Source organism: Antechinus flavipes, chromosome 5 (assembly GCF_016432865.1).
Source record: "Antechinus flavipes isolate AdamAnt ecotype Samford, QLD, Australia chromosome 5, AdamAnt_v2, whole genome shotgun sequence".
In the NCBI taxonomy this organism is placed as follows: domain Eukaryota; kingdom Metazoa; phylum Chordata; class Mammalia; order Dasyuromorphia; family Dasyuridae; genus Antechinus; species Antechinus flavipes.
The window spans coordinates 209,868,496-209,888,834 of record NC_067402.1 but is presented as its reverse complement, the minus strand read 5'-3'; the positions used below and the strand labels follow the sequence as shown (position 1 = coordinate 209,888,834).

General features: G+C 35.5%; 1 protein-coding gene across 3 annotated transcripts in view; it reads left to right on the top strand.

The window, feature by feature from the left end:
* TBC1D30 (TBC1 domain family member 30) overlaps window positions 1-16,484 on the top strand; it is a 48,953-nt gene extending 32,469 nt beyond the window's left edge. For 2 of the 3 annotated variants that reach the window (XM_051963716.1, XM_051963715.1), the window contains exons 9-12: window positions 2,723-2,829; window positions 3,670-3,809; window positions 13,540-13,746; window positions 15,439-16,484. In XM_051963716.1, coding sequence (XP_051819676.1) covers window positions 2,723-2,829; window positions 3,670-3,809; window positions 13,540-13,746; window positions 15,439-16,202 — 1,218 coding nt within the window. In that variant the 3' untranslated portion in view covers window positions 16,203-16,484. Of the gene's footprint in view, window positions 1-2,722; window positions 2,830-3,669; window positions 3,810-13,539; window positions 13,747-13,901; window positions 13,962-15,438 lie in introns of all 3 variants that reach the window. The other variant, XM_051963714.1, reaches the window with a different exon arrangement.
* Window positions 16,485-20,339: the final 3,855 nt, after the last annotated feature.

Genomic DNA, 20,339 nt, shown 5'->3' with positions numbered 1-20,339 from the left:
ATTTTCCAGTGTAAGAATTTGAGTCTCAGGTTCCTAAGCAAGGCTTTATTTTTCTCACAGAATTGTGTGGATAACCTTGAGAAATCAGAAGTAATTCTATAAATTTATAATTACATAACATTGCCCCACTGGTATGTTTATCTTCAAGATTATCAGTTGAGAATCTGGATTGTTCTCTCCCCTGGCTTGCCACTTTTTGGAACTCCCCAGTTCTATGCTTTTATGTGTATTTCAGAGACTTGTAGGAAATTCCTTGGTCATTTGGAATGGACTTCCTGTCTGGCATAATTTTCTTTCATTAAATGCCTTGCAAAGACTTTTCATACTTAATCTATGGCCTATGAGTGGTATTTTTTGGCCATCTTGTCATTTAAGTGAAATAAAATGATAAACCAATTAATTCCACCCTGACTTGAAAGTTTAAGAGATCAAGAAGCCAAAAGGTATGACTGATTAAAAAGGAAAGCTACCCAGAGCTGGCTCTTTTCAAGTCTTTTAGATGCCTTTGGTTGAGTTGTCCTGCATGGGAATTGGGAGAATTATCTGGAAAGAATTTGTGTCCTTTGGGTTTAGAAAAGTTATGTCATGTGCCAAGGGACTTGGTAGATGCAGTTTTGTAGCCATGTTTAATTTTTTGGTTAGATTTAAAGCAATAAATTATAGAGCATCACAATTCCCTGATGGCCACATCCCTTGCATTCTCTTCATATTAGCCCTCAGTGTTCTAATTCTTGCCATCTACCCTACAGCTTCTAGTTATTTCCTTCCCCTCTTATTGACAAAGATCAGCATAATATTGACTTACTCTACCCTCCAGGCATAGATGTATCCAGTGAAATCACAAGGACTTTGTAAAAGTCAAATGACATACATGCAGAAATGCTCTTAAACAATAAAACAATATACAATTTAAGGTAAAATTATTATAACACTCTTTTTTTCTCCTTGAAATCCTTTTTGACTTCTAATTAGAAGGTTGCTGACTTTGATACAGATTCAATGGGAGAAAACCAAAATAGGGAAGGAATTTGAGTCCATGTACTATGAGAATTTATTGAAAGTGGTTTGTACAAAGAGTACTTAAAAGTACTTGAAAGGTTTGAAAAGTACTTGAAATGATGTGGAAGCTTTCCCCCATGATTTGTTCCTTTTGGCCTCAAAGGGCAGAAGTAGAAGCAATTGATGAAAATTGTGAAGAGGGAGATTTAAGTTTTGCTACAAAGTTTTCCTTGTAATCTAGGTAGATTTTCTGAAGCCTTAGAGATATTTGATATCGTTAGGCAGAAGCTTCAAAGGCTAGTTTGGGCATTAATATGTTTGAGTCACTTTGCTGAATAAATTCCCGGAGAAGCTGAGGGAAGAAGCATCATCATAGATTTACCAAATATTAGTAGTTGTCTCAGAAAAGAAAAATAAACAAATACAATTAAAAGTTGAGATTGATTAGAACAATGATCTCTAAACTTTGTGCAATATATCAATATAAATAAAAATTTCTGGAGCATGTTCTTCTCTCTCTTTGATTGTGTGTGTGTGTGTGTGTGTGTATGTATATATATATGTATATATATGCATATATGTGTATGTTTTCACATACATTTACTGTATTACTATATTAATGTATGTCATAAAAGATATACAAAATAACTTTTAGAAACTGAAATAGGATGAAATAAATAGTTAAACTTGATTTATTAACAATATAAAAAACCTTTTGGTTGCCACTAAAATAATTATCAACACTTTTTGGCAAAAGCAATGATTGAATATACTTCATTAATTTTGAAAATATTCATTTGACCCTTTTGTGTTAATACAGGGATTTTTGAAAGTTGGATTCTGAATTTGCCTTATTTTATTTGATATTTGTTTTTAATGATCATCATTGCTGAAATAGGTACATAGATCCCAATGGAAAAATATATCATTGACTGTATTTACTAGATATCAACTTTTTTTTTTCATTTTTTCAATCTCATCTAGCTCCCACTTGAACTCTTTCTTTCAGTGATGTTGAATTCAGTACTCTGGGGCGGGGGAAATCACAAATGACTTTTTAAAATATATATTTAGACATTTCACTAACAGCTCATGGTTTCTACCTTTTTTTGTTTCTCACACTTTTTTGTTCTCTGAAATGAGCAATTAACAACTTCCCTCAAAACTCATTCACAACCTTGGGAAAAGGTGATATGTATAGGGAAAAAAATCCCTGCATTTATTCAATCACAAGGTCATCCACCTGATTTAATGTTTACCAAAAACTCTGATCTTGGATGGCTATTTTTAGTCGCTCTCCCCCCACCCCCCACTCTTCTCTTTTGACTAAATTAGAGAAAAGCAGGGAATGCCACCTTTTATGTGGTGGGGATGCCTGGGCACTATTGATGGCTTTGTGTTTTTCATCAGCATAATGTAATGGAAAGAACACTGGGGTCCAGAAGATAGGTTTGAATTCTGATTGAGTCCAGAGCTCCTGGCTCTAAATCTATGAAAATGCCTGTCCTATGAAAAATGACTGAGTACCTAAGAAAAATGACTACTTACCCATGCAAAAAAGAACAATGAAAAGACTGCTTACCTCTGAAAATATAAGATTTCCTCACCACCCTTCACATGAGAAGAACTGTCCCTTTTTGCAAAGCATATTCAACAACTCTGTAGGATCAATGAACAGCCACTTAAAGCTAACATTGCCAAACTAACATTTCTCTTTTTTCAGACTGTTTATTCCATGGCCCAGTTTCCTTTTCCTCAATTGGCAGAGCTAAGGGAGAAATACACCTACAATATTACTCCGTTCCCAGTCAAACCCACTTCAGTTTCTGGGTAAGTGTGTGTTTTTTAAAGGACTGAAGATGCTATTGCCTTCATTTAGAATTTAGAATTCACTTCATTGAAGTGGAGAACTTAGTTTTTTATCTTTGTGTTTATAGTGACTGATATGCATATTATCAGCACTTAGTAAATCTGTGTTGAACTGAATTGAATGTTACTAATGAAACATCGATTTATGACAATATTATAGGAATAACATCCCATAGAGAATCAGAAGCCCCCTTCCTTTTTTGTAGACTTTCCATGTAATTTTAAGAGAGAATCTCAGAGCAAATTGTGATGGTTTGATGTTGTTTCCAAACATGATTTGTAGGGGGAAATTGGCAACCAGTTACAAGCATGTTCTTTAAGAGGCTTCTGGATGGCACTGTGGATAGAATTCCAGTTCTGAAGTCAGGAAGACTTGAGTTCAAGTGCAGCCTCAGACATTTAACACTTACTAGCAGTGTGACCCTGGGCAAGTCACTTAACCCTAATTGCCTTAGCAAAAACAAAACAAAACAACAAAAAACCAAAGAAGGTTAAAATTTGCAAGTTTGAGACATAAATGACAAGCAAAATGGATAGGAATGGGATTCTGATGGACAGGAGGGGAAGACAGATATATATGGAATCCATTCTGAGCCAAGATCTAAGTAGGCATATAGAATTAGTTTGCTATTTGCTTATTTTTTAATTACTTTCCAGAGAGAACATAGGACTTTAAAATCAAAATAAAGCTCATTAATTTTATCATTGTTTGCCACATTATTATATCTATCATGTTTTTATGTCAGTATGTTCTTTAAAAAATCAATCATACTCTTAACATTTTTTAAAAATCTCTCCCAGACGGCTTGGCAGGAACAGAGACAGCGATGAAGAAAATGATTTAGATGAGGAGGATGCTATTGTCAATGCAGTTGGATGTCTTGGACCTTTCAGTGGATTTCTGGCCCCAGAACTACAAAAGTATCAGAAGCAAGTTAAAGGTAGACAGAATCTCATTTTAATGTGTTTTATATTATTATAATGTTCTGAGTCAATTGAATGAGCCAATATTAAAGACAGCTCAAAATAACAACTGAGAGCCAATTATGTTAAATTTTCAGTGTGAACATTTGCATCTTGCTAAATGGTACCAATCACAGCTTAACTTATTATTTTGTTGATTGTCTAGACTTAAGAAAATAATAGAGAAAATGCTAATGTTAGATGTACTTCAAAAGTATGTTCTGTGTACAGTTTTTTCCCGAGAGTTGGTTGTTATGGGTGGGTTTCCTATAATTGGTCCATTTTGCTGGTCTAGTTGCTACCTGAAAAAAGCTTTCTAAAAATATCTTCATTTGGTCCCCAATAATGTAAGAGCCAATGTCCACAAAGAAGATATTATCTATTTTGATGAAATGTAAAATAATAAGATTTGATAAAAATTACATTTTCTTATATTTAGGGGGTATGTGGTAGGAAGTAGCAGACAAAAGGGTTAAAATTTGCAAGCTTGGAACATAAAAAAGTAGAAAAGTGGATAGGGATAGGGTTGATTTGGACAAGAGGGGAAGATAGGTGTAAATGAAATCCCTTCTGAGCTAAGATCTAGATAGGTATACATAATTAATTTCCTATTTGCTTATTATTTAGTTTGTTAGTTTCCAAAGAGAATATAGGAATTTATAATCAAAATAAAATTCATTAATTTATATTCAGTTTGCAACATTATTACATTTACCACATTTTTATATCAATATTAAATATTCTGGGCATAGATTTAAAAAGTGAATGGAAATACTTTGCTTTTAATCATGTAATATTTTATTATCTCTTTGCATTGTAAATAATAGGAATGCCAAATAAAAATTTATTTAATAGTTTCATGGAATCTTATTTATTTATTTTTGCTGAGCTATTTGGGCTAACTGACTTGCTCAGAGTCACACAGCTAGAAAGTATTAAGTGTCTGAGGCCAAATTTGATTTCAGGTACTCCTGACTTCAGTGCTGGTGCTCTATCCACTGAACTATTCCTCATGGAATCTTGAGGCTAGAAGGGAGATTTGAACTTATCTAGTTGAGCCTTTTCTCAATGGAAAAAATATGTTTTTCTACGCCATCTCTGATGGATGATTAACTAGCCCTCATTGAAATCCTTTCAATGACTGGGAGTTCAGCACTTTAAGAATTCTTTCCTCTTCAAGAAACTCAGATTTTTCCTTCTTTATACAGCTTATCTATTTGTTGTTCAGTCATGTCTGACTCTTCATGACTCCATTTGAGGTTTTCTTGGCAAAGATACTGGAGTGGTTTTCCACTTCCTTCTCAAGTTCACTTTACAGATGAGGAAATTGAAGTAAACAGTTAAGTGACTTGCTCAGGGTCACTCACCTCATATGTATCTGAGGCTAGATTTGAACTCATCGAGTTGGGGTTTGACTGATTCCAAGCCCAGTGCTCTATACAATATGGTGCTACTTAACTAGTAATGCTACAAATTGTCTATTAGGTTCTTCCTAAATGTTTGTTACAATATTCCTTATTTACAAACAGCCTGCTACCATGCCCTTCAAGCAGATAAGCTGTACATAGGTTAAAGAAACTTTTTGTCTTTACAAGTCAGCATTTATGATTTTCCTCCCCTTTTTCTTCCCTGTTTTTCTCTACTGCTTTCTGCTGTTACCCCCATACACCTCCATGTTATAAGTGCTTCTTATCTTTCATTAGGTCTGGTAAAAGCAAGATTTCAGTGGCAGGCAGGAGAATGGAGGGACAAATCCTGTTCATCTTCTTTCCCTTCCTCCCACTGCTTCATTTCTCTCAGGCCTGCTATAATGAGTCATCATACTTGTTCTATGTTCTGGTATCTTTAGGTTCTTGTCTCCTCTTCACCTCAGAGATTCATTCTCTCAATTTTCTGTGATGAAATGCCCAGGATAAGCCCAAATTTGGTTTTCCTCTGAAATATGGGTGAATCTTGCTTCAGGCCTTTGTGCACTCAAGAATTTCTCAGTAGCATCTATATTCAATTCAATTCAAGTTTTTATTAAGCCTCCACTATGTGCAAGACATATATCAATAAATACTTATTAATGGAAACACTCTTTTCAAGACACTGTGCTAAGCAAAAGAGATATATAGCAAAGCTTCTTAAATTGTGGATCAATGTGGGGGATCACAAAATTATGACTCACTATCAGTAAATATTAGATTTGTATATATTTTTATATACCTATGTATCTGGAGCCATATAAAAATTTCTCAGGTCAAAAGGGGCCACAAGTGGAAAAATTTTAGAAGTCCTGAAAGATTACAAAGGATCTGGTCCTACTTTCAAGGAGTTTGCTTTCTATAAGGGAATGGTAGTGGTGGGTTAAAAACCTACATGCAAATAAATAAATAAAAAGCACATGAAAATGTAATTCAATACAATTTTAAGAGGCAGGGAGAAGTATTAATAATAGGATTAGTAAAAGTTATAGCTGAGCTATGAAGGAAGGAGAAACTCCTATAAGTAAGGTGAGAGGAGGAGATAACATATTCTGAACTAAGGGGACCACTTGTACGAAGACATTGAGCCAGGAGGAGTGTTATGTGCTAGAAGCAGCTGGCCAGGTCAGTTTGACTGGAACAGAGAGTATCTTGAATTTTTTGTAATTCTGTAAATAAAAAATTATAATTTTGCCTCTTTTTATCAGGCCAGCATAGAACAAAAAAAAAAAGGAAGTATAATAGGAAACTCAGAAAGGAGACTTAGTTTCTTATGACAAGCATGAAAAACCTTGGAAAACTTAGACTGTGTTTCTTTTTTTCAGCGACAGAACAATTGATCAATTTCTGAGATAGTATTCATTTTCAAAGTGGGTCAGAAAGAAGATAAAAAGTAGCTAGGTGGTGTAGTGGATAGAAGGCTGAATTTGGAATCAGAAATCTTGAGTTCAAATCTTATTTCAAGTTCTTCTTATCTGTGTGGAACTGGGAAAGTCATTTAATGCCCCCTTTTCAGTTTCTTCATTTGTACCTCTTACCTCACTTTCCTAGGTGCAGGTCCCCTCCTCAATCTGCATGGAATCTCCAACCTAGCCCTAGGTAGAGCTGCCAGGGTTTTATCTTTGTACAAAGTCAGGCTAATCTGTACCAAATTTGTGGCCCCTTCTTGCCCTTGTTCACTAAATCAAGGAGACCAACTCTTGTTTGATTCCTGTGTTAGAAAGCTCAGAGAGTCTATCTCCATTGTCCACAGTCCTCTCTGTCTGTTTCTCTAGATATATGGGCTGAAAAAATGATCCCCAATGATTTTATTTTTGATTTCTTGATTAAGACTTGGTCTGAAGCATTTTCAAGATCTTTGTGGAGCAGTTGTGGGTAACGACATGGCTGTATTTCTTTTTGCTTTTCCATCACCTTTGCTGGTCTTTCTCTTTCACCCCCTTTCATATAGAGGACATCATCTATTACTGATTTTATTCATTTAATTATTATATTACTTATTTATTACTGATTACTGATATTTACTCAGTTTTTGATGAAGAGGTGACCCTTCTCCTTGTCAAAGCCAAAACTTCTGCAAAAGAGCTGGATCTTACTTCCTCTGTCTTTTACTACATATTTTATCTTCAATCATCCTCTTTCTCAATTTTCAACCTCTCTATCTCACCTAGTTCCTTCCTTCTTACCCTCAAAAATGCCTGAATGTTCCTATCTTTAAAAAACCTTCACTGGACCCTATCATCTCCTCAAATTATTACCTTAAACCTCTCTGCCCATTTTTAGCCAAATTCCTTACAAAGTTGTCTGCATTTGCTATTTCTATTTCCTCTTTTCTCTTTACTCCTTCTATTCATAATCCTGGTACCTCCAACAAAATCCTTGGGTTTAGAATTGGAATGGCTTTTAGCTATCATTTAGGTTTCTTTTAAGTCACTGAAAAAAATATTTATTCATATAGCTCCAAGGACAAGACATTCCTTTAGAGACCTTCCTCCAGAGAGTTACAGTTTCATTAAGATCAGAGATCCATGGATAACCATAGATTTAGAACTGAAATGGAGCTTATAGGTCATCTTGCTCAGCCCTCTCCTTTTTTGTTTTTGTTTTCCAGTGATGTAATGAACATTGAGCACATTTGAGACAGGGTGAAATTAACAAGTGGCCCTCTGCCATGATTTTTAATTTAATTGCTATTAAACTAATTATCGAGTATGATATGCTTTATAATATCCAATTATCACTATACATTTTATCAACTTATCAATTATCACTATGTTTTCCTTGTGAAGTGTTTTTCTGGTATTATTTTCTCTGTATCTCTCTCATTTCCATCATCCCATTCCCCAATACAACCCTTTCTTTAACAAGTAAAAATAATTAAAATTGGCCATGTCTAAAAATGTATGCTGAGAAGCAAGAGGTAAACTTCCCCATCAATCTTCTGAAGTCATGAGTGATTTCTGCAATGAATAGATCATTGTGTAAAATATGGTTTTTTTGCATCCTCTATCCTACATCAATTCATACATATTTCCCCAAGTTTCTATGAATTCTTTGTATTCATTATTTCTTACAGTACAGTATCATTATGTTCATACACTTCAATTTATTCATTCATTAATTTAAGAGGACCTATTTTCCAGTTCTTTGTCCCATCCCAGATATAGACACACAAATATTAGCTCTCTATATGTATACACACACACACACACACACACACACACACAGGTGTTTGTGCAGTATATGATCTCCCTAAAATCTTAGTGCAACTTAAAACTGCACTAAGATTTTTGGTTCACACTGTATGCAACACACACATACATACATACACTCTTATATTTATATGTTTGTATATATGAAACATTTCCCAATGTCCATGTGCCCCTTGGGGTATATTTCTAATAGCAGTATTTTTTGGGCCTAAGATTGTGAATAATTTAGAGATTTATTATCATAATCCCACATTGTTTTACAGAATGATTGCACCAGTTCACAGTCCTGTCATCAGTTTATTTGTATTCCTCTATGCTTAGCATTTTTATATGTCCTTATGTTGGCTGAGCCTATGGATTAGTATAGTTAAGTGAAACCTCAATTACTTCAATTTACATTTATCTTATGATCAGTTATTTGGAACATTATTTCATATTATTTTTGATAGCTTACATTTATTCTTTTGAAATTACCTGCCCCCAGTTTAACAGAAGTAAGACTCATGGATCTCCAGGGGGAGATAGAAATGGTTCCCCCAGGTTCAAGATAATTTATGGATTTTCATATCATAAAACCATAGTTCATAAGTCTATGCTTAAGTATTAAGTATAAATGATCAGCCAGAGTACCATGAATAGTTTAAAGCAAACAAATTTAATAAATTCGCACGATTAAAAAAAAGCTTCCACCAATAAATTCTCCCATAATCTGGATATATTTCCCCACAAATACATAGTAGGAAAAATGGACATATGCAGGAACATGTGGTATAGTAGTGACATTGTACTGCCCCCTGGTGGTTTCATAGTTTGTTCAGTGCTACTCAGACATGGCTCCATTGGTTGTCGTCCTGTTGGACACATATCCATCAGTCGCTGGTTGGGTGCCGAATCAAAGGATGCTGCCTCAAACTTCTGGCTCAGCTGAAATTCTCCACTATTTCTTCCTTTAGGGAATAAAAAACAATGCTATGCTATTAGTTTGGGAAAACGCTGAAACCTTTCCCTGGAACCAGCCAAAACTTCCTTTTATATTATCCTGTCTGGTTCCCTCAGTCTTGGCTCCCCAAGTAGAGATTCTCAGCCACAGATACCAGACTCTTTATTTTTTTATTCATTATTTAGATTCAATTTTATTTTTAGGTCTATATTTTCACTTTCTCACTTCCTCCTCTTCTCATTAAGAAATCCAGAAAAATAAAACTGTTACAAGTATGAGATACCAAGCTCTAATTCTTGCAGTTATATAATATTCTTGAGCTTAATTTTTTTCGTTCACTCTACTTTCTATGGCCAGCAATACTGTGCTTGGAAATCTCTGTGGGAAACCCTACTATTTCTTATGGTTAGCATGCCATACACTGCCCAATTTTAATTCCTCAACTATAGACTCAACTGTAAACCAGGTGATGGTTATTTGCTCAGTAACAACTAAAATGTTTTAGAGCTACACAAAGGCTCTTCTGTTCTCTTTTGTAGATAAGTAGCTGGTGGGGGAAAGGCACATTAACAAAGCAAACTCAGGGGATAGTTTAAACTCTCTTGGATATTTTGTTGTCTAAAGCACTGAAAATTCATCCATCACCACTAGGACCCGCATTTCTCCATCTTATCTATAAGGACATCATAGAAGACTTTGACATGTACTTTGCAGAAGTCCAGATACTATCTTTGCCATTTACCCAGTATAACAATCAAATAATTACAGTAGACAAGGAAATGAGGTTAGCCTGAGTTGGACTTATTCTTTGTGAAATCAGGTTGCTCTTAGCAGCAATTCTAGTATTCTGTCTATATAGTATGAAAGGAGGGAAACTCACTGAAGTGCAAAGATTGAAAAAGAACACAAGTGGTGTGGAACATGTTGGAGCCTCCTGAGGATTGTAGGTGAGGTGGGGGCTGCTTGTCTCAGCTCTTTTGCCCAGGGCTGCAGCTGGCCAGTCCTATAAAAGTATCATTCAAAAGAAATGGAGCTGACACATCCTCATTCAAACAGTGGAAAGATCATGAGGGGAGAATGGAGGAGTACACTCCAGGTACAGCTTAGAAGGGCAAGAGTGAGGAACCTGGCATTCTCCCATAGGTCTCTTGATAGGAGGTTTATTCCTGGGAATCTCTGTTCAGAGAAGTTTGTCATCTTCAGAGATCAGATATAGCATACTCTAGAACAAGGAAGATGCTGAGTAAAGATGAAGGACATTTCTCAGGGTTTCTGAGCATAATTAGAGAAAATAATGAAAGTGAACTGATTAAAAATGCATAAAAATACATAACCCCAGCTGGGCCCTCTTTGCTGCTCAGTGATATTTCTATCCTGCTATTCTTTGATCCTATCTCATTCTTTGAGGTGTTTTTAAGACTTTTTAAAATTATTTTTTTCTTAAACACAAAAAAGTAGAACAGAAAAAGATTTTATGTGTAAACATAGATTGATTACATTTAACTTGCTTTATTAAAAAGATATATAATGAATTCAACCTGTTACTTTCAAAATGGTCTGATTTACAATAACCATTCTCCACAGTGACTTTTGCAAATGATTCTTCTTTCTACCATCAACACTTATTTGTATCTGTCCTCTTAGAAAAATTAAATGACTTCTTGTCTAGGGTTATATAGTTTCTAAGTGTCTGAAGTAGAATTTGAACTCAGTCCTCCTGACTTTGAGTCCAACACTTTAACTTCTGAATTTGTTTAAATCTCCTTAATCTAAAAAAGGGAAGTTTTTCTTTAACCCTCCTATTAGGGGTAGGTTGGTAAGAGTATAATGATTGGCTCTCCAAGAGAAAAAAAGGACATACACCAACTTTTAAATTTAATCAGTATTATTTATATTTTTTCCATTATTTTCTTAAGTCTCGATAATTAATAAAGTAATGTATCAGGCCTGATTTGTAGCATTTGTTAATTTCTGATTTTCAAATGCTCCCACTGAAAAATATAATAAGCAGTTCCTGTGCCATTTAGCTCTAGCACATATTTCTGCTTCTAATCTACCTAGGAATCATTTCATCTTTCTCTCCACCTTTACTAAACTTAAAAAAAATGTGGAATAAAACAAGCATTACCATGACATAGTACAATAAAAAACATGATTGCTCATAAAACTTCAAAGCTACTATGTACAACTTTCTATTACTTTCAAATCTACAAAAGATATTATCATGTAAATTTTTTTTCTTTTTCTTCTTCTTGCCCTCCTCCCTTGCCCTAGAGATTGTTACCATTAGATATAAATAGGCATATGTACATATAATTATTCTATACATATATTTATCAGTTCTTTCTCAAGATGCAGTTAGCTTCTTTCTTCATATGGCCTTTATAATAGCCAAAATAACTTATTTGTTCAAAGTTGTTCTTAAAAACAATATTATTATTATCATATACGATGTTCTTGGTTCTGCTCATTTTGCTCTTCATTATTTTATGCAAGTCTTTCTGTGTTTTTCTAAAATCATTGAGCTCATCATTTTTTATAGCAGAGTGGTATTCATCACATTCATAACATTTTTTAGCTATTCTCCAATTGATGCACATCCCTGCAATTTCCAATTCTTTGCTTAAAACATTTTAGAACATTGAATTCTTTTTCTTTTTCCCTTATCATTTTTGGAAACAGACCAAGTAGTATTGCTGGGTCAAAGAGTATAAACCTCAATTACATGTAAAAACAATTAACAATTATTAAAAAAAATTTTTTTTGATTTCCAAATTCTTTCCCTTCCTTTCCTCCTCTCTTAATTGAAAAGGAAAGTAATCTGATATAGATTACAGATGTGTAACCACAAAAAACACATATCTCTGTTAGTCATATTGTGAGAGAAAACAAAGACAGAAAATAAAAGAAAAATAAAGAAATAAAAGTATACTTGCAGACTCCATCATTTCTTTTTTCTGAAGATGGATAGCATTTTACATTGTAAGTCCTTCAGAATTTTCTTGGATCATTGTATTACTGAGAATAGATAAAACACTCAAAGATATTTAGTGCAAAATATTGCTGTTACTATGTACAATTGTAATGTTCTCCTTGGTTTGATTTCCTTGGGGTCTCTGAGAGCAGCCTTTGTTTCAGTTCAGTAATCATCAGAAGAGTTAGCCAGGGGTTAAAGTCCAAATCCTTTATTATCTCTTTGCTTGGGGCAGGGGTCAGATTTCTTGAGGTCCTCCAGAATGTGTCTTTTTTCTGTGGGGGAGGCAGGAGGACCACCACCATGGTCTCTGTCTTCCCTAGTTCCGTCTCTCCCTAAGTTTGTCCGAGCTTATATGCTCTCTTATTATAGGTGTGAATCTTGTGGAACTATAATAAGTACTAAGTACATGTACTGAACTAGAGAACTTATTAAGCACCATGCTAAATAACCACTGTCGTTATTAATTCTATTGAGTTAGCACCTTGTAAGAATCCTTGTTTCAAATTCAGAGTTGTGGCCCACAACATACAATGTTCTACTTGTTCTCTCACTTCACTTTGTTTCAGTTCACATAAATCTTTCCAGGTTTTTCTGAAAGCATCCTTCTTGTCATTTCTTATAGCACAATTAGTATTTTATCACAATCATATGTAACAACTTGTTCAGTCATTCCCCAATTGATTACATCCCTTGAATTTCTAATTCTTTGCCACCAGTAAAGAGTTGTTAAAATATTTTTGAATATGTAGGTCTTTTTCTTCTTTAAAAAAATCTCTTTGGGATATAGACCTAATAATTGTATTGCTTAGTCAAAGAGTATGCAGAGTTCAATAGCCCTTTAGGCATAGTTCCATAATTTCGTAGCTTTATAGATTTACCAACAGTGCATTAGTGTCCTAATTTATCCTCTGCAGCATTTGACATTTTGTTTTTCCTTTAAAAAAAACCTTCTCCTTTTTTTCCTCCTCCTCCTTCTTCCTTCTCCTTCTTCCCTTCCTCTTCCCTTTCTAAGGATCATAACACATTTTATTCCTAATGATCTCCAGGCTGTAGTCTCCTCCCCACATTAATTATTTTTCCTTTTTCTCTCTTTTTGTTTTCTTCTGGTTATAGATACAAATGAAGAACAGAGTCTGGGCTCTAATAACATTGCCGAGCTAAGCCCAGGAGCAATCGATTCCTGTCGAAGTGAGTACCATGCCGCCTTTAACAGCATGATGATGGAGCGCATGACGACAGACATCAATGCCCTGAAGCGACAATATTCCCGAATTAAAAAGAAGCAGCAGCAGCAGGTTCACCAGGTGTATATCAGGGCAGGTAATGTGAAGTTTTGTTTGAATCAGTTTTCCATGGTGAATACTGTGAATATGTGAAGTGAAGAGCCCTTGGTCATCTAGCTAATAACAGTACAGTTGCTGTAGTCTTGTGGAAACACCCATGCTGAGTACATCACTTTTACTTTGTTTTATCAGGCTCTAAAGAAGGAAAAGATCTTGGAGTCTTGATAAATTCCAAGGACCACTCAACTAATGGTATTTAAACATGCTTTTGATCACCAGGCTTATGGAGATGGGTTTGCTATTGATTCTGATAAGTGTAAATCTATTCCATCCTTGGACTTGAGATTATTTTTGTCCTTTACTTTTTAGGTGTATTACACCTGAAAATCAAATATGGAAATCAGCAGTAGTAGATGAAATCACATACAAGTCATTTATGTAACAAACTCACTATTAAACTTTCCATCAAACTTGAACCCTTTAAAAAGATGTACCCTGACATTGAGAAAATAAAATACTGTGGAGTCCAGTAAGCTCTCATGATTAGAGCATGTCTTATGGATGTCAAAGTCTATGTCCATGACCTCAGTTTGTCTTTTTCCCATCCTACTACTCTGGGAACTGGGTGAGAATGAGTGGATAGTTCAGCATAAAATCATCACCACTACTGGAAAAAACATTCAAAGATATGTGTTCTATTTATGATAGATTTATAAAGGGTGACTTGTTTCTGGTGCAATTTTGTGACACTCTTTTCCAAGGATTGGAATGTTCTTTTGATTTTTAATAATCCAATCACCACAAGGTTGAAGGCATAATAAAAGCTGTTAGCTGTTGGAATGATTCTGCTCAAATTGCCTACTGGAAATTATATTTTCTCCAAACTAAACCAAGACATGCACTTAAGCATATTAGAGACTGTGACTGATTTTGAACAGAAATTGAAATTTTTTGGCTTAAGGTAGAAGAATGATGAGAAACAACATGAAAGCTTAAATTCAATTTTAAATCATCAGCAAGTAAAAAACAGGGTACTTAGATTTCTGGGATATTTCTGCTAGTTAAGAAGTAGCTTATTGGTGCTTGTTCTTTATCCTAGAGAATTAAGTACCTCCATGGATTTAGAGATGGAAGAGAACTTAAAATCATCTAGTCTTCTTTTATAGAAAACTGGTTTGCTTCAAGGTATTTTGATACTAAGTAGAAAAGAAATGGATTCTGCATTTTCTTCTTTGCATCACATTTAGAAACAAAAATTTCATGGAAGCAGTTGATACAACTTGTATTTAAACTAACCCAGAAATGGATATTCTTAATCCCTTCGGCTTCCATTACCCCATTAGGATTTTTGTCATTGCCATATTAAAGAGAGTTGTGGCTATTGCAGTAAGTACCTCTCCTCCTGTCCACCCCCATTCACCACCAGATGCTTCCTATTGGGAATTGTGCCATATTCACAACTTTACGGTTTACATGAGCAATGGATAGGAGAGCATCAGATCCATGGCGTGTATGGAATTTATCTTTTAATAAAGCTGCTAGTTATTGGGTTGGTTCTAGTTGAATAGCCTAATGATTTTGTTTTCAGTCATATTCTTTTACTTTTAGTAGAGGGATGTATGGACTCTCACACAATGTCTCTTTGGTGTGGATAACTCTCCCCTCTGAGATGAAGATGTTTTCCTGTGTTTTTAGCACATTTCACATTCACTTTTAACATTTCTTTCAGATAAAGGGTTAGTGACCAGTCTCCTCCCGTCTCAGGTAAATCATTCTCCAGTAATAAACCACCTTCTTTTGGGAAAGAAACTGAAAACAAGTAACAGAGCGACCAAAAATGCGGTCATCCATATTCCTGGTCACACAGGAGGCAAACTGTCTCCTGTTCCTCATGAAGACCTTAAGACCAAGCTCAACTCTCCTTGGCGTACTCACATTCGTGTTCACAGAAAGAACATAACCAGGACCAAGAGCCAGCTGGGTTGTGGGGACACCATTGGACTGATTGAAGAGCAGAATGAAGGCTGCAAGACTACCAATCTGGGGGCAGCAGAGGAAATACCCTCCACTGCTGCAGGGAAGGCTGGAGGAAATGGGGGCAGCTCTGAAGACAGCACGAATAGGACAATTGATGGGCAGTCTCCTGAGCCTGTATTTAGAGATGCCAATGCAAATGTGGCAGAGGTCCAGCTGAAGCTAGAAACCTTGGAGCTTAATGAAAAGAGCACTGCTGAAATGGAACCCAGGGCTAGCCAGACCTGCCACCAGTATGGACCCGAGCCTCGGATCCCTGTCAAGCCTCCCCAAGCCAGCTGTACAAAAGCACATGTCTTTAGCCCCTTCCCTAGCGTCAAGCCACTTCGGAAATCAACCGCAGCCAGAAATTTGGGGTTATATGGCCCAACAGAAAGAACCCCAACTGTCCATTTCCCCCAGATGAGCAGAAGCTTCAACAAATCTTCTAGTGGTAACAGTGGCACTAAAAAGCGATGACATCCTGTTAGGACTCTATAGTCTGAATCAGTCTCTTTTTTTTTTAAAAAAATAGTGTTGTGGGTGTTCACCCTCACAACCTCCAAAAGAATTTTTATTTTCCAGATTTAAAAAAAAAGCAAAAGGATGGGCAGAGTGCAAAAACCAGCATTACGAGAATTGTGGTTCTCACAACAGGAACTAGATAGGAGAGTTGTAGAGGGACAGAGAGTAACCACGTCCACTCGGGAAACAAATGGAGTAAAGAAGATGTTGTGAAACAGTAAACTTGTGTGGTTTTGGTGTGAAGTGTGTTCCTACTTTTTCATTGTGAGCTGTTTAGAAAGGCTTATCTTTCTCCAGAAATTCTTCCTATGTTGTGGGCCTCTAAGAGACCCAGTGATGACGCCAGTTTGAGTGTTTTATCAGCACTCATACACAGGTACACATTTGCTCGCTATGACAAGAACTGTGGAATATAAGATTTCTCATCAGCTTCACCAGCTTCCTTTTTCTGTGTGTATGTGTATATATATGTGTGTATGTACATATGTGCATATGAAGGCATGTTTTCCCTTTAGTAGTTTCTTTTAGTTAGTGTCAAATTTTCATTTTATTCTCATGTTCAAAGTCCTGGGAGGAAATCTAGATAGCTATCCTATATTTCTGAATTTTTGCCTTGTTACCTACTGAATGCAAAACAATTTTGTTTGTGAAAGCTCAGTGTCTGGCTCATGATTATACTTGCAATTTATGATGCACAGAACACAGTTGGGTCATGCATTAATATAGCACTTGGTCTGTATGCTTTTTTCCCACTGAACAATTCCCAAGTTTGCTAAATTTGATTTTTTATAAATTTCTTCTAACTTACAAATGTTTTTTGGTTGTCAGTGATATTTATGACTCAGTAGTTGATGATTTAATTTGTTAAGATGTTTTCAGTGTGTTATAAGAGTGTACAGATACCATGATGATCATAACACTCAAGGTGTGTTCATCTTCAAAAGCCAAGACAAACATGTTGCTGAAACTTGGGCTCTTATGGAGAAAACACTTTATTACTGGAATATGGTTTTATTTCAAAGGAGGGCAACTGTGCTCTTAATATTTTCCTTGTACATCCTTGTACAAATATTTTCCTTGTACATCCATCACTAGGGCCCTCGGTAAGCAAGACCACAACTGTTATCTCCTCTCTACAGATGGAAACTATACACACATGTACAAAGCAATATGCCAATGAGTCAAGATAAACACCCTCTGTTGATCATTTTGACATAGACCTATTTCCTTCAATTGATCAGCAGGTACACTGGCCACAACCATGTCAACACCACACTGAAAAGCCATTTGCCATGACTGTGTAAGTGACTCCAAATTGGATGGAATCCTGCCTCGGAGTACCAGGAAACCACCTCAGATTTTTTGAGCCTTAAGAGAGAGCTCATTCTTCACACAGCTGTCTTCTAGCAAAACAGAAGGTCCATTTCTCCCTCAAACTCTTAAAGGAAACAGATTAAGCCTCTTTCAAAAAGAGGCTGTTTCAAAAAAACAGGCAGAAATGCTTTTAGAAATGAAAGAAACATAAATCCAATTGCACTTGTATTACTAATGCTGTAACTAAATTTTTATAATGGTCTTTTTACGATGAAAAGGATGCGATTCATATGAGGGTTAGGTGAAGATTAAAAAGTAAAGGAAAAAGAATACTTATTTTATTTTCCTCTTTCTCCCCTCCCCCAAGAACTAAAAATTGAAAAATATGACAAATACTTCATTATACTTTTTATCTTTAGTTTCATGACATCCAAAGGCAACTTCTCAGGAAAAGTAGAATGGAGGCCTACTTGATTTAATATCTCCTACCTCCCACAACCCCAAGGAGAACACTTTTTCCAAAGTAAAATTGGAGTTTTTCTTCTATTAGTTAGATTTTAAGGATAAGAATAGCATTACCTAAAGCCTTTTTCATCCTCCAATCTCTCCCCACTCATCTAAATGAATCATAACCCCCTTAACTGCATCTTTAACTATTTCTGCCTCCATTTCAGTATGTGTCTCAATCCTTTCTTCTTTTGGATGAATTCATTACCAGCCTAAAACATGAAGCAGTGTTTCTGAAACAGTAGCCTGAAAATTTTTTTAATTGATTAATTGCATTTCAAAATATTTGGTTTCCTTTGTATTTTGCTTTGTGTTTTTAAAAATATGATTCTGAAAAAAAGGATTCATAGTCTTCACAAGATTTTCCAAAGGGGTCCACAATGCAAAAAAAAGTTAAAAACTGGCATAGGAGGAAGATAGAAGAAAGCTATGAGCAGCTTTCTCCCTTAAGGAGAAATCTGAATATGACTCTCAACTCTTTGGCTCTTTAAAGGTTTCCTTTGATCTTTTTGCAGGCATAGTCTGCCTAGTTGGTAAGAAGGAAGCCCATTATTTCGGTGCCTCATTCACTATGAAAATTTCTCTATATCAAGATGGACCCAGATTAAAAAAAACAGGTCCAGATATTGGAAAAAAATTAGATTGATAGATTCTTCTTAAAGAAGACTTTTGTATCATCCACACTCTCATTTAACTCGGCTTGTTATATGCAAGGCACTGTGGAAAGAATGACCTAAAACTTTCTATATTCCAGGTAATTACAATTTTGTGAGTCAATTAGATTAGGCCCCCTTTCCTGCTTTATAGACTAAAACATGTCTGTGTAGGATTATACAATATATATGTAGAAAGACTTTTTCTTAGGCACTGTTAAACCTTTTGACACATTGGGATTGGTATGCAGACAGCAGAAGTAATTAAAGGTCTCTTTATTTCCAGCTTTACTGATATTATATTCTCAAGCATTTACCTTGGGATTTGATTCATTTAGATGTTTCTACACTCCTTCCTCCTTTTATATCAGTCTTTGGAATACTGAATCTAATTGTTTGTGCATGTTCACAGCATTTTATTGCTTCTAACTTTCATCCCCTTTTTGTGGAAAGCTATATGGATTACAGAAATGTATACAAAGTACTTCTGACCATGGCATTTAGATATATTGATATCCTTTCATAATTCCAAACAGACATAGAGCAGTTCATGTCCCTTCCACCCATTCACCTAGACTCAGAAAAAACTGTAAGAAATATCTGCTTGCTTCCCTGGCCCAAATAAAGCACGGACAATATAGGTTTGCCCATTGTCTTGTCAAAGGATGAATTTTGATGGCAACTTAGAGCCCTTTTTAACTTGGGGGCTTGAGTTGGGAAGTGATCTTTAAGGGACAGGATTTTGCCTTTAGCCCCAATTAGGATGGTGATATAAGAATTTCAGTGAAGGAGATGTATCTGAACTGAACACAACTTGGAATTGTGGGACCTAAAGGAAATGATAATTGGACTTTTCCTTCTAGGGTGTATGTGTGAATATAAATGAATGAGTGTGTGTGTGTGTGTGTGTGTGTGTGTGTGTGTGTGTGTGTGTGTGTGTGTATGTATGAGTGTATGAGAGAGAGAGGGAGAGAGAGAGAGAATTCTTTTGAAAATTATTATATTGGATGCCTTCTGCATAGCAAGTAGTCCAGATAAAACTTGGAATTGGTAGGTGGGTGAATGGAAAGAATGGAAGTGGGCATTTATGTGCATAAGAGATACATTGAATGTCACTTTTAAAATGATCTGATGTTTTCATAGTGTATAGTCCACCTATTTGAAGTCTGTGCTTTTTACTGTGCATCTCACTGGAATATTTTGTGACTGATATTTTCTTGTCTTTTGTCAGGCCTTTGTGGAAAAATCAAAACTTTTTTTCTGTCTAAAATGAATGATAATGATTAATAAAACTGTGAATTTTTAATTGTACTGAGTAGTGGTATTTTACCCAGAAATAGAACTGTGCAAAGATGAGAACCTAACCTATGATACCCATGAACTATTTAGTACTCTTTATTAATCTTTTAAAATAAAAAAAATTTCTCCAAATAGGAGTCAACTTATACAACTATTTATATAGGCAGTTAGGAGTCCTTTCCATGGCAGAATGTAGTATCAAGGAGGTTGACTGAATAGTATAGGGATGTGAGTGAAAATCAAGGCTGTTGTGATTTCCCCTAATTTCAAAGCAGAAGAATTTCTTTTGCCCAACTGCCCATGAGTTAGATGCAATGAC